The 27858-nt window shown below is 36.1% G+C and overlaps 1 protein-coding gene across 41 annotated transcripts in view; it reads left to right on the top strand.

Annotated features, from left to right (window-relative positions):
* The window catches only part of ANKS1B (ankyrin repeat and sterile alpha motif domain containing 1B), a 1029975-nt gene that overhangs the window by 120724 nt on the left and 881393 nt on the right, over window positions 1-27858 (top strand). For 20 of the 41 annotated variants that reach the window (XM_070599954.1, XM_070599944.1, XM_070599930.1 and 17 more), the window contains exons 2-3: window positions 24372-24453; window positions 25813-25893. The exons of 1 other annotated variant lie outside the window; for it this stretch is intronic. In XM_070599954.1, the coding sequence (XP_070456055.1) occupies window positions 24372-24453; window positions 25813-25893 (163 nt within the window). Of the gene's footprint in view, window positions 1-12541; window positions 13025-24371; window positions 24454-25812; window positions 25894-27858 lie in introns of those variants that run through there. 20 more of the 41 variants (XR_011534653.1, XR_011534657.1, XR_011534652.1 and 17 more) reach the window with 2 other exon arrangements.

Here is a 27858-nt window from a genome sequence, read left to right as displayed (position 1 = left end):
GGCCCAGGCTTGGACAGGAACAGCTGACGGGGATCCTGGTGGGCACAGAATACTCAGCTCCTGCCCCCTCCCTCCAGTGGTAGCAAGTGGAAGCTGTGACCAAATTCCGTCTCTATGCAGAGGCACTAATCCACGCTATCAAGAAGTATGAAAAAATATATTGTCTCCAGGACAGAAGCAAAATGACAAGTACCCAGAAGTCAATCCTGAAGGCAGAGAAATCTATAACCTAAATGTCAAAAAATTCAAATAGCTATCGTTAAAAACTCAATTAGTTAAAAGAGAGTACAGATAGACAACTCAGTGAATTCAAGGGTTGCATCAGAAAAGAGCTTGAAACTATAAAGAAGAATCAATCAGAAATGTTGGAGATGAAAAACACAATGGAAGAGATAAAGATCTGGACTCCCTGAACAGTAGAGCTGACATTATGGAGGACAGAATTAGCAGTCTGGAGAACAGGAATATTGAAATGCTTCAGACAGAGGAGGAGAGAGATCTAAGACTAAAAAGAATGAAGAAACTCTCCTAGAAATATCCGACTCCATTAGGAATTGCAATATAAGGAGTATAGGTATCCCAGAGGGAGAAGAGAAGGAGAATGGAGCAAAGTTTGTTCAAAGAAATAATAGCTGAGAACTTCCAAAACCTGGGGAGGGACCTGGAAATCTATGTGACAGAAGCCAGTAGATCTCCAAACTTTATCAATGTAAAAAGACCAACTCTAAGGCATATAGTAGTAAAGCTGGCAAAAGTCAATGACAGAGAAAAATATTAAGACCAACAAGACAGAAGAAAATAAACTACAAAGGAACCCCTATTAGACTGTCAGAGGATTTCTCAGCAGGAACTTTACAGGCTAGGAGAGGGTGGAATGATATATTAAAAATTCTGAAAGACAAGAGCTTTCAGCCAAAAATACTCTATCTAGCAAAAATATCCTTCAAATATGATGCCGAAATAAAAACTTTGCCCAAAAAACAAAAGTTAAGGGAGTTCATCACCACAAGACCCCCCTTACAAGAAATTCTCAGGAAGTCTCTCATACCTGTAAAAAAAAAAAAAAGAGGAAAGGGGAGACAAAACCTCTATCAGAAATTGGACTGTCTCATCTATGAGATCTTTTATACAAACCACATGGTAACCAGTAAACATATAATTTGAACAGAGATACAAATTATAAACAAGGAGAAAACTAAGAAAACCAGCATAGAAAACTACCTAACTGAATTGGTAGTCTGAAATACATGGGATGAGAAAGAAAAAAAATGCAGGAGAACCAGAAAAAAGTGATAAAATGGCAGCAGTAGGCCCTCATATATCAATAATCACTCTAAATGTACGTGGATTGAATTCTCCAATCAAAAGACAGAGTAGCAAGATGGGCTAAAAAATAAGATCCAACAATATGCTGCAGCAGGAAATACATCTCAGCCCAAAAGGCACACACAGACTCAGAGTGAAGGGATGGAAGACAATACTCCAAGCTAATGGAGAGTAAAAGAAAGCAAGTGTCACCATACTTATGTCAGATGAAATAGACTTCAAGACAAAACAGGTAAAGAGAGACAAAGAGGGGCAGTATATAATGATAAAAGGGACACTCCATGAAGAAGACATAACACTTGTAAACACATGCACCCAACACAGGACAGCAAATTACATAAAGCATGTACTGACAAACCTAAAAGGAGATATTAACAATACAACAATAGGAGGGGACCTCAACACCCCACTTACACCAATGGATAGATCAGACAGAAAGTCAGCAAGGAAACTATAGAAGTAAATGAAACACTAGACCAGATGGACTTAATAAATATATATAGAACACTCCATCCAAAAACAGCAGGTCACACATTCTTCTCAAGTTTTGCATGGAACATTCTCAAGGATAGACCATATGTTGTTAAACAAAGCAAGCCTCAATAAATTTAAGAGGATTGAAATAATATCAAGGATCTTTTCCAACCATAATTCTATGAAACTAGAAGTCAATTACAAGAAAAAAGCTAGGAAAGGGGCAAAGATGTGGAGATTAAACAATGCGCTACTGAACAGCCAATTGATCATTGAAGAAGTTAAAGGAGAAAGAAAATATTATCTGGAGACAAATGAAAATGAAAACACACCATACTTACTCATTTGGGATGCAGCAAAAGCCTTCCTAACAGGGAAATTCATTACAATACAGGCTCACCTTAACAAACAAGAAAAATCTCAGATAGGCAATCTCAAACTACACCTAACAGAATTAGCAAAAGAAGAACCAAGCCCAAAGTCAGTAGAAGGAGGGAAATAATAAAAATTAGAGCAGAAATAAATGAAATTGAAACAAAAAAGATAGTAGAAAGGATTCATGAAACAAAGAGCTTGTTGTTTGAGAAGATAAACAGAATTGACAAACCCTTCTCCAGGCTCAGTAGGAAAAAAGGGAGAAAACCCAAATAAATAAAATTAGAAATGAAAGTGGAGAAATTACAAAAGATACCACAGAAATACAAAAGATTATAAGAGAATACTATGAAAAACTATATGCCAACAAATTGGACAACCTAGAAGAAATGGATAAATTCTTAGACTCTTACAACCTCCCAAAACTGAATGAAGAAGAAATAGAGAATCTGAATTGATCAATCAGAAATAAACAGATTGAAACAGAAATCAAAGTCCTCCTCGAAAATAGAAGTTGAGGGCCAGATGGCTCCTCTGGAGAATTCTACCAGACATTCAAAGAAGATTTAATATCTATTTTTGTTAAAGTATTCCAGAAAATTGAGGATTATGGAATACTTCCTGATACATTCTGCAAGGCCAGCATCACCCTGATACCAAAGCTAGACAAGGACAACACCAGAAGGTTGTTACACTGTATCACTGATGAACATAGATACAAAAATCCTCAACAAAACATTGGAAAACCAAATACAGCAATACATTAAAAGATCATACACCAGGATCAAGTGGGATTTATACCAGGGACACAGGGATGGTTCAATATCTGCAAATCAATCAATGTGATACACCACATTAACAACATGAGGAACAAAAGCCACATGACCATCTCAGTAGATGCAGAGAAAACATTTGACATGGTCCCACATCCATTTATGATAAAAATGCTCAATAAAATGGATATAGAAGAAAAGTCCTCAACATAGTGAAGGCCATATATGACAACCTCACAACCAGCATCATACTCAATGGGGAAAAACTGAAAGCCATCCCTCTGAGAACAGGAACAAGACAAGGGTGCCCACTCTCACCACTCTTATTCAATATAGTAGTGGAGGTTTTGGTCACAGCAATTAGGCAAGAAAAAGAAATAAAAGGACTCCAAGTAGGCAATGAAGAAGTGAAACTCTTGCTGTTCGCAGATGACATGATTTTATATATAGAAAATGCTAAAGAGTCCATCAGAAAAGTATTAGAAATAAACAACAAGTACAGCAAAGTTGCAGGGTACAAAGTCAACTTACAAAAAACAGTTGCATTTCTATACTCCAATAACAAACTGACAGAAAGAGAACTAAGGGCCCAATCCCATTTACAATTGCAACAAAAGAATAAAATCTCTTGGAGTAAATTTAACCAAGGAAGTGAAAGACGTATACAATGAAAACTACAAGACTTTACTGAAAGAAATTTATGATGATATAAAGAAATGGAAACACATTCCATGCACATGGATTGGAGGAATAAACATAGTTAAAATATCCATACCACCTAAAGCAATCTACAGATTCAATGCAATCCCAATCAGAATCTCAATGACATGCTTCATAGAAATAGAGTAAAGAATCTTAAAATTCATATGGGGCATCAAAAGACCTTGAATTGCTAAAGCAATCCTGAGAAAAAAGAACAAAGCTGGAGGCATCACAATCCCTGACTTCTACATATACTAGAGGGGCTGGCCTGGTGGCGCAGTGGTTAAGTGCACACCTTCTGCTTCAGCGGCCTGGGGTTAGCTGGTTTGGATCCCAGGTGCAGACATTGCACCACTTGGCAAGCCATGCTGTGGTAGGCGTCCCACATAGAAAGTAGCGGAAGATGGGCTTGTATGTTAGCTCAGGGCCAGTCTTCGTCAGCAAAAAGAGGAGGATTGGCAGCAGTTAGCTCAGGGCTAATCTTCTTCTTCAAAAGAAAATTACTAGAAAGCTATAGTAATCAAAACAGTGTGGTACTGGTACAAAAACAGGCACACAGATCAATGGAACAGAATTGAAAGCCCAGAAATATAACCATACATCTATGGACAGTTAATCTTTGACAAAGGAGCTGAGAACATACAATGGAGAAAGGAAAGTCTCTTTAATGGTGTTGAAGAAACTTGACAACCACATGTAAAAGAATGAAAATAGACCATTCTCTTATGCCATTGACAAAAATAAACTGAAAATTGATCAAAGACTTGAAAGGAAGACCTAAAACCATAAAATTTCTAGAAGAAAATATAGGCAGTACACTCTTTGATATTGGTCTTAAAAGGATCTTTTCAGACACCACGTCTTCTTGGACAAGGGAAACAAAAGGAAAAATAAACAAGTGGGACTTCATGAGACTAAAGAGGTTCTACAAGGCAAGGGAAACCAGGATTTAAATGAAAAGACAACCCACCAACTGGAAAAGAAATTTGAAAATCATGTATCCAACAAAGGTTTAATCTCCATAATATATAAAGAACTCACACAACTCAACAACAAAAAAATCAAACAACTTTATAAAAAAAAATGGGCAGAGGATATCAACAGATTTTTTTCCAAAGAGGTATACAGATGGCCAATCGGCACATGAAAAGATGGTGAACATCACTGATCATCAGGGAAATGCAGATCAGAAGTACAGTAAGATATCACTGTATACCCACTAGAATGGCTGTAATAACCAAGACAAAAAATAACAAATGTTGGAGAGGTTATACAGAAAAGGGAGCCCTCAGACACTGCTGATGGGAATGCAAACTGGTTCAGGCACTCTGGAAAACAGTATGGAGATTTCTCAAAAAACTAAATATAGAAATACCATGACTCAGCTGATTTCAAGTTCTTATCTAAAGTTTTTTGGATAAGAACTTAAAATCAGCGATTCAAAGAGACTCATGCGCCTCTATGTTCATTGCAGCATTATTCACAATAGCCAAGATGTGGAAGCAACCTAAGTGCCCATCAACTGATGATTGGATAAAGATGATATGGTATATGTCTATATATACACAATGGAATACTACTTGGCCATTAAAAATGACAAAATTGTCCCATTTGCAACAACATGGTTAGACCTTGAGGGTATTATGTTAAGTGAAATAAACCAGATAGAGAAAAACAAACACTGTATGATTTCACTCTTATGTGGAAGATAAACAAACACATGGACAAAGAGAAGTATTTAGTGGTTACCAGGGAAAGGGAAGTGGGGGGTGCTCACAAAGGGTGAAGGGGCATAGCTATATGAGGACTGACAAATAGTAATGTACAACCGAAATCTCACAATGCTGTAAACTGTCATAACGTCAATTAAAAAAAAATAAGCAGCCTAAAATAATTCTTATGTTAAAGAGACACATTTTGGGGTGGCAAATTTTGTTTCCATTCAGTACACTCTATGGTGTTCGAAAAGTGACCAAATTGCCTAATGATGCATTTCTCAGAATGTATCTCCATTGTTAAGTGATTCATGACTATACTTAAGAAGAGAAAGTAATAAATTAGAAAGTAAGCAAACAAAGACATGAATAAATAACACATCCAGTAGATGTTTGATAAAAATAAAGCTAACTGAATCTTTGAATATGACAAATAGACCTACCTAGGCAAACCCAAGGAGAGAAAAATAATACAGAACACAAGGAATGAAAATGGTGATAGAACTGCAAATACATAAGATAGCAATAAATATAAAAATATGTACAATTTTTATTCAATACATTAGAATACCTAAATGGAAATACTTGAATTCCTAGAAAAATGTAAATTACAGAATTGATGCATAACAAAGTTGATTGTATTGATAGATCAGTTAGCATAGAAGACATTGGAAGTTTATTAGGGATTTATTCCACAAAAGTACTAGTCCTAGATGATTTTGCATGTTTGTTCTTTCAGGTATTCATTTCACGTTCAGTTTGTTCTTTCAGGTGTTCATTTTATAGATAAGGAAACTGAGGCACAGAGTGGTTTTGTATCTTTCCAAAGTTGTGCAGTTAGAGATGGAACTGGCATTTGAACCTAGGCAGTTTGAATCCTGAGTCTGTGCTTTTATTCATTATGCTTTTCTGCCTCTTTTTGTTCCTTACTCAAGGAATAAAAGCTTCCTTAATATGAGGAAAAGGTATCCATGAGAATCCAATAGCAAACATCATGCTGAATAGTGAAGCTGTATCAGGCGTGCCATTAAATTCATCAATAAGACACAAATTATCCTCTCATCATTTTAGTGATTCTAGCCAAAGCAGTTGTGTAAGAAAAAAAATCCAGGATTAGGTCAGCTGATTAGCAGTTTAATTCCATCTGCAACCTTAATTCCCCCTTGCCATGCAATGTAATGTATTCAGAGATTCTGGGGATTAGAGTGTCAACATCTTTGGAGTACCATTATTCTATCTATCACATTACCCTTGGAAATATTGTTACCTAGGAAGAGAATATGAGGATAAGAAAAATTGCCACCAAAAAGAGTGTTTGCATAACAATGAGAAATTAATCTGCCTTGTCTGTTGGTTTATTTTTCAGGAATTATATCCAGGTGGAGAAGAGAAGACTACTTTTAGCACTAGTGATAAAGTTGAAACTGGATTGAAATGTATGGTCTACTTTTCGTCTCATGTTTTCTTTCTTTCTTTTTCTTTTTTTTTTTTTAATTAGAGATTGGCACCTGAGCTAACAACTGTTGCCAATCTTCTTTTTTTTCTTCCTGCTTTTTCTCCCCCAATCCCCCCAGTATAGTTGTATATTTTAGTTGTGGGTGCTTCTAGTTGTAGTATGTGGGACGCAGCCTCAACGTGGCCTGATGAGTGGTGCCATGTCTGCACCCAGGATCCGAACCAGAGAAACCCTGGGCTGCCTTAGTGGAGTACGCAAACTTAACCACTCGACCACGGGGCTGTCCCCTCATGTTTTCTTTTCTCTGTGGTTCTCTGCATGGTTACAAATTCCTTCTCATATTCTAAAATGCTATCTTGTGGCATATACTTTATAAATAGTAGAGAGATCATAAGTTGTGTGATTTTTAACTCAAGGAGTTATTTCTGCTCATAGTTAGCCAATTCTGGTTTGCCATGTGAATACATGTTATTGAGAATTACATCAAGCAATTCAAGGTGCATATTATTCATTAGAAAATGTTTCATTTGTATAATTTTAGCTATAGTGCTCCCTAATGTGTTCACTTATGTAAAATTGTATATTTTCAGTCTCTTATGTGACTCTATACTAGGTCTATTATACATTTTTGCTCAAAAGATAAGAAATTAAGAAATTTTCTGTGATTCAGTCATATGGGTATTTATTACAAAGCCAATATTTTCAGTTATTTTTAGAAGGCCTTTTGAATTATCAGAGTTAATTTTGTTTTCTGTTTTTTCCTGGAAATAATTGTATAAGACCTTCCCTGTGCTGCACAAAAGAGTAGCCACTGTCCACATGAGGCATGAAGCACTTGAAATATGGCTCGTCATAATTGCAATGTGCTATAAGTGTAAAATAAACACTGATTTTTAAAACAGTACAAAAAAGAAATGTAAAAATGCCTCAATAATATTTATATTGGTCATATGTTGGAATGATGGTATTTTGGATTTTTCCTCTTTTTACCTTTTTGATGAGGCTATTAGAAAATCTAAATTTACATATATGGCTCACGTTATTCTAGACTCAACACCCATGTGAGACACTTCTAGCCCACAATAATAAAATTATGTCATCACTATAGAGATGACGACTTAACTTACAGTACTCAATAGTATGTGCACATGTATCCAGTTCAGCCAAAAATGGAAGCAAACTATTAAGATACAAATTGAAAAGAATAGGGACTTTGTTTTGCATTGCTTGAAATTATCCGATGTGTCAGAAGACCATTCCTACATATTCTGACCCTGCCTGAGGCAGTAGATGCACATTCTGTATGAGTTTCCATATCTGGATCCGTGGGGTCATCTCCAAGGGTCAAGAGTCAGATAAGAAACAAGAGAAGCTGAAACAGTCTTGTGCTTTTCCTGATTGGTAGAGGGTGTAATAATGATCAATTTGTGAAGTAGCCGTGCCTAAATCTTATTTGCTCTGCATATGAATATTGGCCCAAGAAACTCAGGCTTATAGTTTATTTAGGAGTACTCTGCTTTACTATTGCAAAAGCTTAGGAATAAAATATTCTTAATAATGAATAGACTGATAATTTGAAAGTTTAGTAGAAAATCTATTTTGTTTATATTTGTTCTGAAACATTCCAATCTGATTTGTTACATTAGTACAAATAGTATAACAAACGAAATCAAATCTTTGGTAATTGGAGATCTCATATTTTCTGAGAGCATTCGTTCCAGACAAGATTTTTCATACACAGAATTTAAAATATTGATAAGTAGGTGTAGAAAATGGGATTGAATATATATTAGACTAAGACCAAGGATCTATAAATTTCTTTTTTTTGAATAAATATATAATAAGCATTTAAAACTTTTAGAAACTCTTGCATTTTATGAAACAGGCTTAAGTTAACCAAAGTTTTAATACAGGCCTTATTTTTAAATTTGAGAATTATGATTGAGAAATGAGAGGAATGCAATGCAAAAAAATTGGAATGAAGAAGAACATTAGCTCAAAGCTTGAGCTTTTAAGCATCAATGTTTATTTTTTAATTGAGTTTTTAGTTGGAAGATTTGGGTCTGGCTTATTTGTAGTGTTTCAGATGTGTGTGGATGTTCTATGGATATGTGGATATGTGCCTAGAGGCTCTGTCAATAGGTGCAGTTGAATATATTCATATATATGCTAAATTTCTATTCGAAACCTCCTTGTTTTAGAAGGATGTATCCATATCCATTCTGTTTAAGAAAAGAGACATGCGTTGGAGATTTTTTTTCATGTTCCTGTTATAATCATTTTTTTTCTGATAATGGGGAACTGAGATGGTATAAGTAAATGAAATCTGTAGACCTTAAAATCTTAGTTATAAATATCAATATCTTCCCCTATTAAATATTTATAGGATCTAATAACATGCAGGAAATTTAAAAAATAATTTGAATTAATTTGCAGTATTTTCTCATTTCTTTTCCATCCTTTGCTGGAAGTATTACTGAGCAACATAGTGTTCTAGTCAGCTTTAACTGAAACTTGCTTTCCCTAAAAGGTACCACTGCCCTTCTAGTTCTCTGATGGAGATATCTCATCATCTATGCATTTCATTCATGGTAGAAACCTCATTCATTTGCTTTTATCTTGTCTGTATGGATACCATCTCCCATAGGTTTTATTTTAGACGTCTTTATTTGAATTTCCTCCCTCTTCTCTATCCACTGCTATATTTCCATTAGTTCAGATTTCTTTGTTTCCTCTCTAGACTGTTAACACAGACTACTACCAGCCTGACTCCCTGCCACCAGTTTGTTCCTCTGTTCACCTTCCAACTGTCAGACGAGCTCTCATTCTAGAACACTGACTGACCCACTCACCTCAGAATCATGCTTACTATCTTTTCTGATAACTCTCTAGCTCCAAGCTGCATACAGGATAAAAACTAAGCTTCTTGACATGTTTTAAGGCTCTTCACACTCTGGAGCAAACTTACTTTTTCCCCCTTTTATTTTATTGTCTTTTTGTTTTCCCTTAAAGAAATGCTTGATACTTTTGAGTATTCAAATAATTCATAGGTGATTAAATGTATTTTTGCATGCATTTTTCTATGTTAATGCAATTATTTCTTATCTGTGCAATGTGAATAATGTATCTGTCTCATAGTTGTTGGGTGGCTATAACTGAGTTAATACATGTAAAACACAGGATATTCACAGACACACACACAGTAGTCTGCAATTTGATTTTTCTCAATATATTTTGGTTAACTTTTCAAGGTTAACCAAATACATGTAGGGATCAAACTTATTTGTTTTAATAGTTGCATAATATTTCATGGTGTAGATGAATCCTAATTAACTTTTCTCTTTTTGTTGGGCATTCATGACATTTCTCTTTTATACTATTAAAATTATACAGTAAATATTTTTGTGTCTACTTTTCATATCAGTACTTTTATTTCAAGGCATATGGTGGAATTCACAGAAAAAGAAATGTGAAACAAGAAGCAATAATAGGATCTATATACCGCCAATTATAAACAATACCAAAAACGTGTGATTCCAGTGCTAGAATAGAGAAATCAATGAATACAAAAATGGAACAGACCAGCAGTACATAGAAGAATTTAGTATAAGATAAAGTTGACATTTGAAAGAAGCAGGAAAAGGAAAAATCATTCAATAAATAGTCCTGAAAAAATGTTTAATTATTGAATTTAATTCCCTACCTCACACTGTTTAGCACTCCTGCCCTCAATTGTGCCTGTTATCTTCTAGTCCAGAGACCATGTGTTTTATCCATTTCAGAGAATGAATTTCCAATTCTGCTGTTCCAAGAAGAGGTGGGGATCTGAGAATCAAACTGATTTAGATTTTCAACTGATGTTGGATATTTCAATATTTCCTTCCTTTTTATTTCTGGCTAGTATTCTATTATATGCATATATCACAGTTTGTTTATCTTTTTTTTTTTTTTTTTAAAGATTTTATTTTTTCCTTTTTCTCCCCAAAGCCCCCCAGTACATAGTTGTATATTCTTCGTTGTGGGTCCTTCTAGCTGTGGCATGTGGGACGCTGCCTCAGCGTGGCCTGACGAGCAGTGCCATGTCCGCGCCCAGGATTCGAACCAACGAAACACTGGGCCGCTTGCAGCGGAGCGCGCGAACTTAACCACTCGGCCACGGGGCCAGCCCCCACAGTTTGTTTATCTTTTCATCTGTTAATGGACATTTGGGTTGTTTCAGTTTTGGGCTATTATTAAAAAAAGCTGTTATGAATATTTATATATAAGTCTTTGTGTGGGCATATGCTGTGATTTCTCTTGACTAAATACCTAGAGTGGAGTGGCTGGATTGTATGGTATTTGGATGTTTAGCTTTTTAAGGAATTGCCAAATTGTTTCCCACAGTGGTTGTACTGTTTTAGGTGCCTGCCAGCAGTGTGTGAGAGTTGTAGTTGATTTACATCCCTGTCAACATTGGTATGTGAAGTCATTTTAATCATCGCCATTTTATAAGGAGTATCTCATGATTTCAATATACATTTCTCTAAAGACAAATGATGTTGAGCACCCTTTCATCTTCTTACTTGCTATCTGTATATCTTTGTTGAAATAGCTGTTCAAATGTTTGGCCTACTTTTTATTAGGTTGCTGATTTTCTTATCAGTGCATTTTGAGGGTTCCTTACGTATTCTGGATCAAAGAATATGTCAGAAAATGTGATTGGCAAATATTTTCTCCCAGTCCATTTCCTTTTTATTCTCTCAACAGTGCCTTTGAAGAGCAGAAGCTCTTAATTTTGATGAAGTCCAATTTGTCAGATTTTCTTGTGTGGGTTGTGCTTTTGGTGTCATATCTAAGAAATTTTTGCTTATCCCGAGGTTAAAATTTAAAAAATATTTTTCTGTACATTTTCTTGTAGAAGCTTTATGGTTATAGGTTTTGCTGTTAGATCTATGATTCATTTTTAAGTTAATTTTTGTATAGTATAGTGAGGATATCCAGGTTTTTTTTTAATACGGTGTGACCTAAGGGTATCCATTTGTTCCAGCACAATCTTTTGAGAAGACTATCCTTTCTTTAATGAATTACCATTGCATCTTTGTCAAAAATCAGTTGTGTAGGGGCTGGCCCCATGGCCAAGTGGTTAAGTTTGCGTGCTCCGCTGCAGGCAGCCCAGTGTTTCATTGGTTCGAATCCTGGGCACGGACATGGCACTGCTCATCAAACCACGCTGAGGCAGCGTCCCACATGCCACAACTAGAAGGACCCACAACGAGGAATATACAACTATGTACTGGGGGGCTTTGGGGAGAAAAAGGAAAAAAATAAAATCTTTAAAAAAAATCAGTTGCATATATGTGTAGGTCTAAATGGACTCTATTTCTCCATTTTGTTCCATTGATCTGTCTTTACTCTGATACCATACTATCTGTCTTGTTGACTATAGCTTTATCTTAGACTTGAAATCAGGTAATGTAAGGCCCCAGCTTTGTTCTTTTTCAAAGTTGCTTTGGCTGTTCTAGGTCCTTTGTATTTCCATATGAATTTTAAAATCAGTTAGTCAATTTCTACCAAGAATGCTTGTTGATGTTCTCATTGAATTACATTGAATCTAAAGATCAATTTGGGGAAAATTAACATCATCATAATATTAAGTCTTCTGAGCTGTGAACTTGGTTATCTTACCATTTGTTTAGGTCTTTTTAAATTTCTGTCAGCAATATTTTGTAGTTTTCTGTGTACAAGTTTGCACATCTTTTGTCAAATTTATTCTGAAATATTGCATATTTTTCATGCTGCCGTAAATTATATATAAAATTTTTTTTTTATTTCTGATTGTTCTTTGCTAGCATATAGAGATACAGTTGAGTTTCATATGTTGAGTTATATATTTCAACCTTGCCACCCATACTTCATTTGGTCGTGGGCTTTTTTTGGAGTAAGCTATTCTTAAAAACTTTTTAAAAAATGTTTCATTTTGAAATAATTTTAGACTTACAGAAATATTACAAAGATAGATCAGAAAGTTCCCTATACTTTTCACACAGCTTCCCCTAATTAAACACAATTTAAACATTTTAGTAGCTTTTCTTGGCAGGATCATGTTCCTGGAAGATTGAGATGGGCTTTTCATTGATGACAAGTTTCTCATTCTCAACCTTGACTGTGCCGATGAACTTGCCATGGGTGGAATCATACTGGAACATGTAGACCATGTGGTTGAGGTCAGTGAAGGTGTAATTGATGGTGACATTATTGATTTTGCCAGGGTTAAAACAGCTCTGGTGACCAGGCTCCCAATACAGACAAATCCATTTACTCTGACCACCACTGTGTCTCAGGGACATGACTAGCACTGCACAAGAAGATGCTGCTATTTATCAAATGAAGAATATCAGACAGCCTCCAGTACAATGTTGAATAGAAGTAGTAAGAACATACATCCTTGCTTTGTTCTTCATCTTAAGGGCAAAGCATTCATTCTTTCGTCATTAAGATGTTAGCTGTAGTTTTTTTGTAGATGTCTTTTACCGCGTTGATGAAGTTCCTCCTATTCCTATTTTACTAACAGTTTTTATTAAGAATTGATGTTGCGTTTTGACAACTGTTTCCATATCTGTTGAGATAATCATGATTTTTCTTTTTAAGTCTGTTAATATACAAGCATATCCTGTTTTGTTGTGCTTTGCTTTATTGCGCTTTGTGGATACTGTGAGTTTTACAATTGAAGGTTTGTGGTAACCATACCTCAAGCAAGTCTGTTGGCATGATTTTTCCAAAAAGATTTGCTTACTTTGTGTCTCTGTGTCACACGTTGGTAATTCTCTCAGTATTTCATGCTTTATTATTATTATATTTGTTATGGTGATCTGTGATCAGTGATTTTTTAAATTTTTATTTAGTTTATGATAGTTTACAACCTTGTGAAATTTCAGTTGTATGTTATGGTTTGTCAGTGGTGTTGTAGGTGCACCACTTCACCCTTTGTGCCCATCCCCCATCCCCCCTTTCTCCTGGTAGCCACTAATCTGTTCTCTTTGTCTACATGTTTAACTTCCACATGTGAGTGGAGCCATACAGAGTTTGTCTTTCTCTATCTGGCTTATTTCACTTAACATAATTCCCTCAAGGACCAACTGTGAATGGGACGGTTTTATTCTTTTTTATGGCTGAGTAGTATTCCATTGTGTGTGTGTGTGTGTGTGTGTGTGTGTGTGTATATATATATATATATATATATATATATATATATACACCATATCTTCTTTATCCAATCATCAGTTGATGTGCAGTTTGGTTGCTTCCCTGTCTTGGCTATTGTAAATAATGCTGCAATGAACATAGGGGTGCATGGGACTTTTGGAATTGGCTGATTTTAAGTTCTTTGGATAGATATCCAGTAGTGGGATGGCTGGGTCAAATGGTATTTCTATTTTTAATTTTTTGAGAAATCTCTATACTGTTTTCTGTAGTGGCTGCACCAGTTTGCATTCCCACCAGCAGTGTATGAGGGTTCCTTTTTCTCCACAACCTCTCCAACATTTGTTACTTTTTGTTTTGGTTATTTTTGCCATTGTAATGGGTGTAAGATGGTATCTTAGTATAGTTTTGATTTGCGTTTCCCTGATGATAAGTGATGATGAACATCTTTTCATATGCCTATTGGCAATCCATATATCTTCTTTGGAGAAATGTCTGTTCATGTCTCCTGCCCAGTTTTTGATCAGGTTGTTTGATTTTTTTGTTGTTGAGTTGTGTGAGTTCTTTATATATTATGGAGATTAACCCTTTGTTGGATATATGACTTGCAAATATTTTTTCCCAATTAGTGGGTTGTTTTTTGTTTCAATCCTGTTTTCCCTTGCTTTGAAGAAACTCTTTAGTCTGATGAAGTCCCATTTATTTATTCTTTCTGTTGTTTCCCTTGTCTGAGAAGACATGGTGTCTGAAAAGATCCTTTTAATACTGATGTCAAAGAGTATACTGCCTGTATTTTCTTCTAGAAGCCTTATGGTTTTGGGTCTTATCTTTAGGTCTTTGATCCATTTTGAGTTTATTTTGGTGAATGGTGAAAAAGAATGGTCAATTTTCATTCTTTTACATGTGGCTTCCCAGTTTTCCCAGCACCATTAGTTGACAAGACTTTCTTTTCTCCATTGTAGGCCCTCAGCTCCTTTGTCGAAGATTAGCTGTCCATAGATGTGTGGTATTATTTCTGGGCTTTCAATTCTTTTCCATTGATCTGTGTGCCTGTTTTTGTACCAGTACCATGCTGTTTTGATTACTGTAGCTTTGTAGTATGTTTTGAAGTCAGGGATTGTGATGCCTCCAGCTGTATTCTTTTTCCTCAGGATTTCTTTAGCAATTTGGGGTCTTTTGTTGCCCCGTATGAATTTTAGGATTCTTTGTTCTGTTTCTGTAAAGAATGTCATTGGGATTTTGATTGGGATTGCATTGAATCTGTAGATTGCTTTAGGTAGTATGGACATTTTAACTATGTTTATTCTTCCAATCCATGTGCATGGCATCTCTTTATGTCATCATCAGTTTCTTTCAGTAAAGTCTTGTAGTTTTTGTTGTATAGGTCTTCCACTTCCTAAGTTACATTCATCCCAAGGTATTTTATTCTTTTTGTTGCAATTGTCAATGGTATTGTGTTCTTGGGATCTTTTTCTGTTAGTTCGTTATTAGAGTATAGAAATGTTACTGCTTTATGTAAGTTGATTTTATACCCTGAAACTTTGCTGTAGTTGTTCATTATTTCTAAAAGTTTTCCAATGGATTCTTTGGGGTTTTTTATATATAAGATCATGTCATCTGCAAACAGTGAGAGTTTCACGTCTTCCCTCCCTGTTTGGATTCCTTTTATTGCTTTCTCTTGCCTAATTGCTCTGGCGAAAACCTCCACTACTATGTTGAATAAGAGTGGTGATAGAGGGCATCCTTGTCTCATTCTTGTCCTCAGGGGGATGGCACTCAGTTTTTGCCCATTGAGTATGATGTTGGCTGTGGGTTTATCATATATGGCCTTTATTATGTTGAGGTAATTTCATTCTATCCCCATTTTGTTCACAGTTTTTATCATAAATCACTGTTGGATCCTGTCAAATGCTTTCTCTGCATCTATTGAGATGATCATGTGGTTTTCATTCCTCAATTTGTTGATGTAGTGTATCACGATGATTGATTTGCGGATGTTGAACCATCCCTGTGTCCCTGGTATGAATCCCACTTGATCATGATGTATGATCCTTTTAATGTATTGCTGAATTCGGGTTGCCAAAATTTTGTTCAGAATTTTTGCATCTATGTTCATCAGCGATATTGGCCTTTAGTTCTTCTTTTTCGTGCTGTCCTTGTCAGGCTTTGGTATCAGAGTGGTGTTGGCCTCATAGAATGTGTTTGGAAGTGTTCTGTCCTCCCTAATTTTTTGGAATAGCTTGAAAAGTATAGGTATTAAATCCTCTCAAAGTTTGGTAGAATTCCCCAGGAAAGCCGTCTGGTCCTGGGGTTTTATTCTTTAGGATGCTTTTGATTGCTGTTTCAATCTCTTTCTTTGTCATTGGTTTGTTCAGATTGTCTGCTTCATCTTGACTTAGCTTAAAGAGATTGTAAGAGTCTAAGAATTTCTCCATTTCTTCTAGGTTATCCATTTTGTTGGCATATAGTTTTTCATAGTATTCTTTTATAATCCATTGTATTCTGTGTAGTCTGTTGTTATTTCTCCTCTTTCATTTCTGATTTTGTTTATTTGAGCTTTCTCTCTTTTTTTTTTCTTTGTAAGTCTGGCTAGGGGTTTGTCAATTTTATCTATCTTCTCAAAGAACCAGCTCTTTGTTTCATTGATTCTTTCTACTGCCTTTTTTGTTTCAATAGCATTTATTTCTACTCTGATTTTTATTATTTCTCTCCTTCTGCTGACTTTGGGCTTTATTTGTTCTTCTTTCTGTAATTCAGTTAGGTGTTATTTGAGATTGCTTATTTGGGATTTTTCTTGTTTGTTAAGGTGTGCCTGTATTGTGATGAATTTCCCTTTTAACACAGCGTTTGCTGTATCCCAGGTGAGTTGGTATGGCATGTTATCATTTTCATTTGTCTCCAGCTATTTTTTTTTAAAGATTTTATTTTTTTTTCCTTTTTCTCCCCAAAGCCCCCCAGTACACAGTTGTATATTTTTCATTGTGGGTCCTTCTAGCTGTGGCATGTGGGATGCTGCCTCAGCGTGGCTTGACGAGCAGTGCCATGTCTGCGCCCAGGATTTGAACCAACGAAACACTGGGCTGCCTGCAGCGGAGCGTGTGAACTCAACCACTCGGCCACGGGGCCAGCCCCTCTCCAGATATTTTTTGATTTCTTCTTTAATTTCTTCAGTGATCCATTGCTTGTTCAACAACATATTGTTTAGTCTCCACATCCTTGTCCCTTTCTCAGCCTTTTTCTTGTAATTAATTTCTAGCTTTATAGCATTATGATTGGAGAAGATGCTTGTTATTATTTCAATTTTTTTAAATTTATAGAGGCTTGCCTTGTTTCCCAACATATGGTCTATCCTTGAGAGTGTTCCATGCGCACTTGAGAAGAGTGTGTATTCTGCTGTTTTTGGATGGAGTGTTCTATATATGTCTATTAAGTCCAACTGTTTTAGCTTTTCATATAATTCCACTGTTTCGTTGTTTATTTTCTATCTGGATGATCTTTCCAATGATGTGAGTGGGGTATTGGGGTCCCCTACTATTTTTTGTAACTATTTTGTTAATAGTTGCTTTATGAACTTTGGTGCTCCTGTGTTGGGTGCATAGATATTTATAAGTGTTACTTCTTCTTGATGTAGTGTCCCTTTGATTATTATATACTGCCCCTCTTTGTCTCTTTTTACCTGCCTTATCTTGAAATCTGCTGTGTCTGATATAAGTATTGCGACACTTGCTTTCTTTTGTTTGCCATTAGCTTGGAGTATCATCTTCCACCCCTTCACTCTGAGCCTGTGTTTGTCCTTGGAGCTGAGGTGTGTTTCCTGGAGGCAACAAAGTGTTGGGTCTTGTTCTTTAATCCATCTTGCCACTCTTTGTCTTTTTATTGCAGAGTTCAATCCATTTACATTGAGGGTGATTATTGATGTATGAGGGCTTAATGCTGTCATTCTGTCACTCGTTTTCTGGTTTTCCTTTGTTCCTCATCCTGTGTGTTTTGGTCTACCTATTGACTTCTGCAGTCTGTTATGCTGTGTTTCTTAGTTTTAACCTTATTTATTTTTTGTGTCTCTTTTCTGCTTTTTGCTTTAGTGGCTACCCTGAAGTTTGTATTCAGAATCTCGTGCATAACGTATTTCTTTTTCTGATGACCTCTTATTTCCTTAGTCTAAACTGATTCAGTCCCTTTTCTCCTCCCCTTCTAAGTTATTATTTTCATATCTTATTCTAGCTTGTGTTGTGAATTTCTGGTTAAAGTGACAAGTTTGTCTTTGTTTTTGGTGTTTTCCTTCCCTTTATCCTAATGCTATAGTTGAATATTTGTTATCCTATTCTGATTCTATCTACTTGTCTCCTAACTCTGTGTTTTGTGACCCCTTTCTCCCATTTTTCTTTTGTTACACATGAGGGCCTTCTTGAGGATTTCTTGTAGGGGTGGCCTTGTGGCTACGAAGTCCCTTAGCTTTTGTTAGTCTGGGAAAGATTTAATTTCTCCCTCATATCTGAAGGATATTTTTGCTGGATAGAGTATTCTTGGCTGAAGATGTTCATCTTTTAAAGTTTTGAATATGTCATTCCATTCTCTCCTAGCTTGTAAGGTTTCTGCAGAGAAATCCGCTGAAAGTCTGATAGGGGTTCCTTTGTAGGTTATTTTCTTCTGCCTTGCTGCCCTGAGTATTCTTTCTTTGTCATTCATTTTTGCCAGTTTTACTACTATACGCCTTGCAGTAGGTCTTTTTACATTGACAAACCTAGGTGATCTGAAAGCTTCCTCCACACACATTTCTCTCATTCCCTAGATTTGGGAAGTTCTCTGCTATTTCTTTGAGCATGCTTTCTGCTCCATTCTCCTTCTCTTCACCTTCTTGGATACGTATAATTCTTATGTTGCATTTCCTCATAGAGTCAGCTATTTCTTGGAGATTTTCTTCATTTCTTTTTAGTGTTAGTTCTCTCTCCTCTTCTGTCTGGAGCTATTCAACATGTCTGTCTTTGATTATGCTGATTTGCTCCTCTGTGGTGTCCACATGAGCAGTCAGGGAATCTGTATTTTGTTTTATTTCTTCCATTGTATTTTTCATCTCTAGTATTTCTGATTGATTCTCCTTTATAGTTTCAATCTCTTTTGTGAAGTAGCTCCAGAACTCATTGAATTGTTTCTCTATGTTTTCTTTTACCTCATTGAGTTTTTTGACGATAGCTATTCTGAATTCAGTGTCATTTAGTTTACTTATTTCTGAGTCTTCAGGACATAGTTCTGGGTGTTTATTGTTTTCCCTCTGGTCTGGAGCTTTTATGAACTGCCTGATGCTGGAATTACAGGTCTTCCTCATTGTGATATTATTCGGTTTCAGTTACAGCCTATCGCCACTAGATGAGGGTTGAGAGCTGCGTATTCTGAGCCCTCTGCCTTCAGTCAGGATGGCGTGACACAAGGCAAGTTGCTGGCGGGTTGCTTTCTCTTGCATGCAGACCCGGGTTTTTGGGTCAGCTCTCGCCATCTGGTCTCTTGGGGTCTTGGCTTTATGAGGTCACCCCACGTGAAAGCTTTCACCCTGTTAGGGGCCTTCCCTCTAGGCTTCAAGGGCACTAGGGAGTCCTGGGTGATCCTGTGTACGTGCAACCCCTCCCCCACTTCTTCCCTCATGGAGCCTCCCGCGACAGTGATCCCAGTCTTTAGGGGAGGGAGCAGACTTCTCTCTTACACCGTTCTAGCTCCTCCAATGGGGGCTCCAGCCTCTCTGCCCTCTGTCATTTGGCTGCTGTGACTCTCTGAGGATTCCTGTGCTATTAGGATATTTTCTGTTGGAATTTGGTTGCTCCTTTTTGTTGTATGTTGGAGGGAATATAGTCCCGGGCAAGCTCACTGCGCCATGACACTCACATCACTCCTGTGGTCAGTGATTTTTGATAGTACTGTTGCAGTTGTTTGGGGCACTGTGAACCACACTCATTGAAGATGGCAAACTTAAGTGATAAAAGTTGTGTGTGTTCTGACTTCTCCAGTGGCTGGATGTTCCCCTGTTTCTCCTTCTCTTCAAGTTTGCCTGTTCCCTGAGACACAACAATATTGAAATTAGGCCAATTAATGATCCTACCCTAGCCTTTAAGTGTTGAAGTGAAATGAATAGTTGCACATCTCTCACTTTAAATAGAAAGCTAGAAATGATTAAGCTTAGTGAGGAATACATGTTGAAAGCCAAGACAAGGTGAAAGCTATGCCTCTTGCACCAAACAAGCTGTGAATGCAATGGAAAAGTTCTTGAAGGAAATTAAAAGTGCTACTTCAGTGAACACACAATTGATAAGAAAGCAAACCAGCCTTATTGTTAATATGGAGAAAGTTTTAATAGTCTGGATAGAAAATCAAACCAGTCACATTTCCTTAGGCCAAAGCCTAATCCAGAGCAAGGCCCTGATTATCTTCAATTCTATGAAGGCTGAAAGAGGTGAGGAAGCTGCAGAAGAAGTTTGAAGCTAGCAGAGTTAGGTTCATGAGGTTTAGAGAAAGAAGCTGTCTCCGTAACATGAAAGTGGAACATGAAGCAGCGAGTGCTCGTGTAGAAGCTGCAGCAAGTTATCCTGAAGATCTAACTAAAATAATTAATGAAGGTGGCTACACTAAACAACAGACTTTCAATGTAGATGAAACAGCCCTATATTGGAAGATGATGCCATCTAAGACTTTCATAGCTAGAGAGGAGAAGTCATTGCCTGGTTTCAAAGCTTCAAAGGACAGGCTGACTCTCTTGTTAGGGACTAATGCAGCTGCTGACTTTAAGTTGAAGCTAATGTTCATTTACCTTTCTGAAAATTCTAGAGCCTTTAAGAGTTATCTTGTCTACTCTGCCTGTGTTCTGTAAATGGAACAACAAAACCTGAATGACAGCACATCTGTTTACAATGTGGTTTACTCATTATTTTAGCCCACTGTTGAGACCTACTGCTCAGAAAAAAAGATTTCTTTCAAAATAATACTGCTCATGGACAATGTACCTGGTCACGCAAGAGCTCTGATGGAGATGTGTACAATGAGATTAATATTGTTTTCATGCCTGCTAACACAGCATCCATTCTGCAGCCCTTGGATCAGGAGTCATTGGAATTTCAAGTCTTATTATTTAAGAGATACATTTTGTAAGCTTTTAGCTGCCATAGATAGTAATTCCTCTGATGGATCTGGGCAAAGTAAATTGAAAAGCTCCTGGAAAGCATTCACCATTCTAGTGCTATTAAGAATATTTGTGATTCATGAGAAGAGGTCAAAATATCAACATTAACATGAGTTTGCAAGAAGTTGATTCTAACTCATGGATGACTTTGGGGGCTTCAAGACTTCAGTGGGGGAAGTAGCTGCAGATTTGGTGGAAATAGCAAAAGAACTAGAATTAGAAGTGGAACCTGAAGATGTGACTGAATTGCTGCAATCTCATGATAAAACTTTAACAGGTAAGGAGTTGCTTCTTATGGATGAGCAAAGAAAGTTGTTTCTTGAGATAGAATCTACTCCTATTGAAGATGCTGTGAAGATTGGTGAAATGACAACAAAGGATTTAGAATTTGACATAAACTTATTTGACAGAGCAGCAGCAGGGTTTGAGAGGGTTGACTCCAATTTTGAAAGTAGTTCTACTGTGGGTAAAATGCTATCAAACAACATTTTGTGCTACAAAGAAATTGTTCAGGGAAAAAAGAATCAATTGATGTGGCAAAGTTTACTGTTGTCTTATTTTAAGAAATTGCCACAGCTATCTCAGTCTTCAGCAACCTTCAGCAACCACTGCCTTGATCAGTCAGCACTCATCAACAATGAAGCAAGACCTTCCACCGGCAAAAAGATTATGACTCGCTGAAGGCTCAGATGATGGTTAGCATTTTTTAGCAATAAAGTATTTTTAAATTAAGGTATGTACACTGTTTTTTTAGACACAATGCTATTGCACACTTACTATAGTATGGTGTAAATATAACTTTTGTATGCACTGGGAAACCAAAAAATTGGTGTGATGGGCTTTATTGTGATATTTGCTTTTTTGCACTGGTCTGGAACTGAACCCACAATATCTCCAGGGTATGCCTGTATTCAGCTATCTTTTGATTAGTGTTAGTATGGTTTTTCTATCAGTTTACTTTTTAGTTTAGTTTTATTTATTTTCTAATTTAGTTCATAATAGTTTACATCATTGTGAAATTTCAGTTGTGCATTATTTCTTGTCCATTACCATATAATTGCTCCCCTTCACCGCCTGTGTCCACAAGCCCTCCCCCCTTCCCCTGGTAACCACTGAACTGTTTTCTTTGTCCACGTATTTGTTTATATTCCACATATGAGTGAAATCATCTGGTGTTTGTCTTTCTCAATCTGGCTTATTTTGCTTAGCATAATACCCTCAGGTCCATTCATGTTGCAAATGGGATGATTTTGTCTTTTTTTATGGCTGAGAAGTATTCCATTGTGTATATATATATATATATATATGTATACCACATCTTCTTTATCCAATCATCAGTCGATGGGCACTTGGACTGCTTCCATGTCTTAGCTATTGTGAATAATGCTGCAATGAACATAGGGGTATATATGTTACTTTGGATTGTTGGTTTCAAGTTTTTTGGGTAGATACCCAGTAGTGGGATAGCTGGGTCACATGGTATTTCTATCTATCTTTTTACTTTTAATCTATTCATATCTCTATATTTAAAGCAGGTTTCTTATAGTTAGCATATATTTGGCTCTTACTTTTTAAAAAAATCCTGTCTGATGATTTTTCCTTTTTAACTAGGGTCATTAGACCATTTGTAGTTATTGATACTGTTGTGTTTAAATCTACCATCTTACTATCTGCTTTATATTTTTCCCGTCTATTCATCGCTCCATTTTTCTGTTTTTTCATTCTTTTCTTCTTTTGGTTATTTTTTATGATTTCATAGGTTATTTTAAGTGAGTAAATTGTATTTATTTAAACATTTCTCTTTTACCTAGTGACTTATTTATTCATTAAAAATAATTCTTTAAGGGGCTGGCCCCATGTTGTAGTGGTAAAATTTGTGCACTCCGCTTCAGTGGCCTGGATCTGTGGTTTCAGATCCCAGGTGTGGACCTACATCACTCATCAGCTATGCGGAGGCAGCAATCCACAAACAAAATAGCGGAAGATTGGCACAGATGTTAGCTCAGGGTGAGTCTTCCTCAGGCAAAAAAAGAGGAAGATTGGTGATAGATGTTAGCTCCAGGTGAATCTTCCTCACCAAAAAAACCCCCATTCTTTAATTATTTTTATTTATATAATTTAGCATACATTTATTAAATACTGCTTGTATTCAGTGTTTAGAAAAAGGGTTATTGAGTCGGTGAGTCTTAGTCTGGTTTTGGAAGAATGGTAAGATATGATTGGTTAGAGAATCTATTGTGGGTTAGTAGAAGGGCATGAGGTTGAAATCAATAGGGCAGGATTAGACGGGTTTAGCAGGGAGAACAAAAGTACAAAAATTATAAGAATGTAAAAGGCAATAGAAAATGCTTCAAGGATTGATTTTTTTTAAAAAAGTGTTAAAAACCTAACAATCTAATGAAATTATAAAACATATGCACATTTTATCACTTTCCTGGTTTGACTGTCACTTTTTTAATTCTCAGAAGGTAGGATACCATTAAATAAAGTAAAACCATTTGATTGAAATAAAGTTTAAGATCAAAATAAAGTTAAAACCTTAGAATCAAATCTTTATATTTGTACATTAGTCTCCTCAAGATCTTCTTAATTCCCAAATAAATTGTTTAATTCTTGTCTAACTTGACCTCTCCACTTCTTTTTGGAACAGTTTCCTGTTTTAAATTGTATGTTTTCTCTTGATTTTATCTACTCCTGGACGACTTTCAGTGTCCTTACTATAACCTTTTCCCTCCCCTAGACTCTTAAATATTGTTAATTATCCATGGATTTATGTCTGTCCTGCAGTTGTCTAATTTTTCTTTTTCTCAATAGATACTTTCATATCAGTTCTCTGAGAGTTTCAGTAAGGTGTGGGAGGTTTTCAGATTTTAAGTTGCCTCATTCTATTTATTTTCACCAGGGATTTGCAGATTTTAACTAATATCAACCTTTAAGAGAAGGTTTCGCCTTGCCCCCATATACGTATTTTCCACTGAGGTATTTGAGTCTAATAGCCTCCCTCTTATAGTGTCTGATATCAGGCACTCCCATGGTTTTACTTTCTATTTAATATTTTTTTCTAACAATTTGTTGAACTGTGTTTTAACAAATATAATACATTCTAGTACTGTTGTAGTAATGCTCTAAGAGCTTTATGGGTAATGATTCATTTGATCCTTACAACAGCACTATAAGTTAGTACTGTTATTATCATCTCTATTTTGCAGATGAGGAATTGAAGTTCAGAGAGGTTAAATACTTCATCCAGGGCTACCCTCAGCAAGTAATGGAGCCAGGTTTTGAACGCAGGTAGTCTAACTTCAGAGCCATGCTTCTAACTAAATATTTTCATAGTCTTCTGGATATCCTTACTTTTACGTAAATATGTCAGATACTTAAAGTTCAGTGTCTCCAAAGCTGAAGTCAGTGGTTTGCTCTCCATCTGCACTGTATTCCCCCAAGCAGATTTGCTCCTCTTTTTCACATCTTAGTTAATGTCATTTTCCTTCTGGTAGTCTAAGCCTGAAGACTCAGCCATTCTAGACTACCACTTCTTCCTTCCTTCAATTGCTCCCTGCATCTTATTGATTTTTCCTTTTCATTAATTGTCAAATAAGTACATTCTACTCATTTTCATTGTCCCACCTTAGTTTAAGTCTGTTTTGACCTTTCATTTGTACTAGCTATTCATTCTCTTCTAACAGATGCTTGTCTGCTCTTTGGTACCTCAATTATCTTACTACTTGTAATCAATTGTTAGTTTATGTGTCTATCTTCTCCATTAGACTCTGTTTTTGTAAAAAAGGACATTGAATTATGATTTTATATGCTTAGTGCCTAGCTTAATATGTGATATACAATAGTTGTACAATAAACATTTTGCGAATACATGAATTAGCTTGTCATTGGATGTTAGTTTTGATGGCTTTAATATCATCACAAATATCAGATAAAGTCATTTTTTGGTCTACTTTTGGAAAAGTCTTTCTATGCCTTCTTTTTTAAAAGATAAAAATAGTTTCTGTAATTGTAGTGATCAAGGATAAAAATGGACTCTTTTATATAGTTACATGTTATCTCCAGAATATATTGTGTAGTAAAATAATAACTTTGAAACTATTAGAATCTTCATATAGTTTACAACAGTCCAAATCTTCAATTATATTTTCAAGTATGAAACACTTATTATATTTTTTTGGTAGCAATTGAGCAGCAAGAGGGTTTGTATTCTTCCCATAATGCAAAAATATCTTAGAACTTATATAAATCACTGCCATCTCAGAGTGTGTGTGTGGAAAGAAATGAGACAAGTGTCATAAGTCTTTATTCTTTGGTATATAATGTAGTACCTGAATGTTAATTGCTTCCAATATTTAAGTAATGATATAAACTAATAGGGGACTTTTGGATCCAAATTTTAATGCATGGCAGTGGGCCTACATTTGCTAATAATTTCTGAAAGTAGTTGTATTCCCTAATAATTTCCCTGCATCAAATAAATGAAGTTATTTTTCTGAGGGGAATGCTTGAGAGATGGCAGTCATTTTCTTCATGACTAAAATTTTCATATATAACATGCTGCTGGCTGTGGGACTATCAGGCTTCTTTTTGTTTTTCAAAGCACGATTCTGCTTAACCGTTAACTCTGCGCTTGTGCTTTATTTGCAGCATCTGGCGAGGCCCCAATGTGAACTGCACAGACAGTTCGGGTTACACTGCTTTACACCATGCAGCCTTAAATGGACATAAGTAAGTGCCATTTATCTGGACTGGAATCCTTTTGTATTTAGTTACATGTAATGAAGTTAATTATGTCTGATGATACCTGTCTCATGTTGCCATGAGTCCCCTGGGCTTAGATGAATTTGGAGAGGCACCAAGTGGCAACACTGACAAATTAAACTTGGTAGGAATGTTGCTGAGGATGATTATGTGTAGAGTGTAAACTGAGAGAATTGCTCTAAATAGTCAAATATCACACAGGGAGAATGAAAGAAGTGACAGAACCATGTTAGTCATGTGTAGCTTTAGGGATGGGATAAAACCACTTAATAACACCACCCTTCCTTTTTTGGTGTCTTCACCTAACATGAGAGTATTCACTAACAGTGAAATCTTAATAGATTCTTGCTATTATAAGCCATGGACTCCTGAGCCACTTCAAAATCTTTCAAATTTATCTAAAATACTTTTTGTCATTCATGATGGTCTTTCTGGTTTTAAAGTTCTTTAAACTATGGAATTATGTTTCAAATAATGTGCTAGTATATAGTACAGAAAGTGAAAAAATGTGTGACTACTTTATTTCCAGTATTGTTGCTAGGTAACCTAACAGTTTAGTGACTGAGTCAAAGCGTGATGAAGCCTCTGAATGATGTGTCCAGATCTCTTCCTTACTGTTGGCTTCTTTGGCCATCTTAATTGCAGATTCAGGGTAGTACTATGTTTCTTAGTTCTAGTTGGGAAGACAAACTGTTAAATCTGATGGACAGAAAATCTTGGGCCTGACCATTTGAGCTAATACTACCTCTCTTGTTCTATTTCAGCTTGGCGTTATAAGCACTTCTCAAAATAATATTGTCACAAAATGGATTAGCATTCATATCCCTCCTTAGTTTTTAGTGAAGTATTTAGTAAATGTTATGGGCTTATAAATGACAGCCTATGAGGTTCTAACCATTGAGCTATGTTTCCCTATGGCCCACTGCATAATTTTTAGTTTCTATTGGCAAAGTACAAAGTGAACATAATTTAAGTGAATTGAATAGCAATCATTAAGATTATCATAGATAGGGGATTTGACTAGCTATCTTCTAAGATCTCTTTAATTGCAGTTATTCTCTGAGCATTACATGTATCTGCTTTGCTTTTGTCGGAAGATCTCATTTAGCTTTTCTTTTTAACACTTTCTAGAAAGATTTTACTCAGTGTCATTCTATAGGCATTAGACAAAAGCAGGAAAATTCTTATACCATCTCTCCATCTCCACTAGTTATGTGACCTTGAGCCATTTAATTAACCTCTCTAGGTCTCACTTCAATGTAGTGAATACATTGGCTAGATATTTTTCATTGTTCCTTCCAATTATAACATTTTATGGTATGCTGTGTTGGTAATATTTGTGGCTCAGTTTTGTACTATGGTGCTATAATTCTGAAATTTGGATTTTTTTCTAGAGTATAAGATTTCTTGACTTTAAATTATTTAAATTATCCATGGGCTTTTAAAATTAGAGGTCGTTTATTCTACCCTACTGCCCTCATTTCCTTCATTTTGGAGAAACAAGGCCATTCTGGATGAGTGACTTAGTGGCTGCTTAGATGTTAAGGTGGGGCTGTGTCTAGGGCCTAAGCATTCTGGTTCCAGGTGTATGCTTTTAACAGTTCTCTACCTTATCTCCCCTGATGGCTATATGCACTTCAGTTTCCTAAACTCTTGCTGGTTTTTCTCTATCACATTATGTATTTCTGGGCTGCGTCCCATTATTATGAAGTGGTGTCTTCTCTTGGAATGCTAATTTTAAAAAGATATGGAGAAAAAAATGCCATAGAATTTGTCTCAGAGCCAGAGTGATTTTTCTTTTCTTTGCCTTTGCTGTTCTCGCTTAGCATGGGTAATGAACAATTGATTGTTGTATTCTTCCCAAGCTTTAGCAGACAGCGTGGAAACACATCATTTCCGTATTTGTTGCTGTTGTATCCATTAGCTCAAGAT

The sequence above is a fragment of the Equus przewalskii genome, chromosome 29, assembly GCF_037783145.1.
Source record: "Equus przewalskii isolate Varuska chromosome 29, EquPr2, whole genome shotgun sequence".
Classification (NCBI taxonomy): Eukaryota; Metazoa; Chordata; class Mammalia; order Perissodactyla; family Equidae; genus Equus; species Equus przewalskii.
This window is presented reverse-complemented; position numbering and strand designations above follow the sequence as displayed.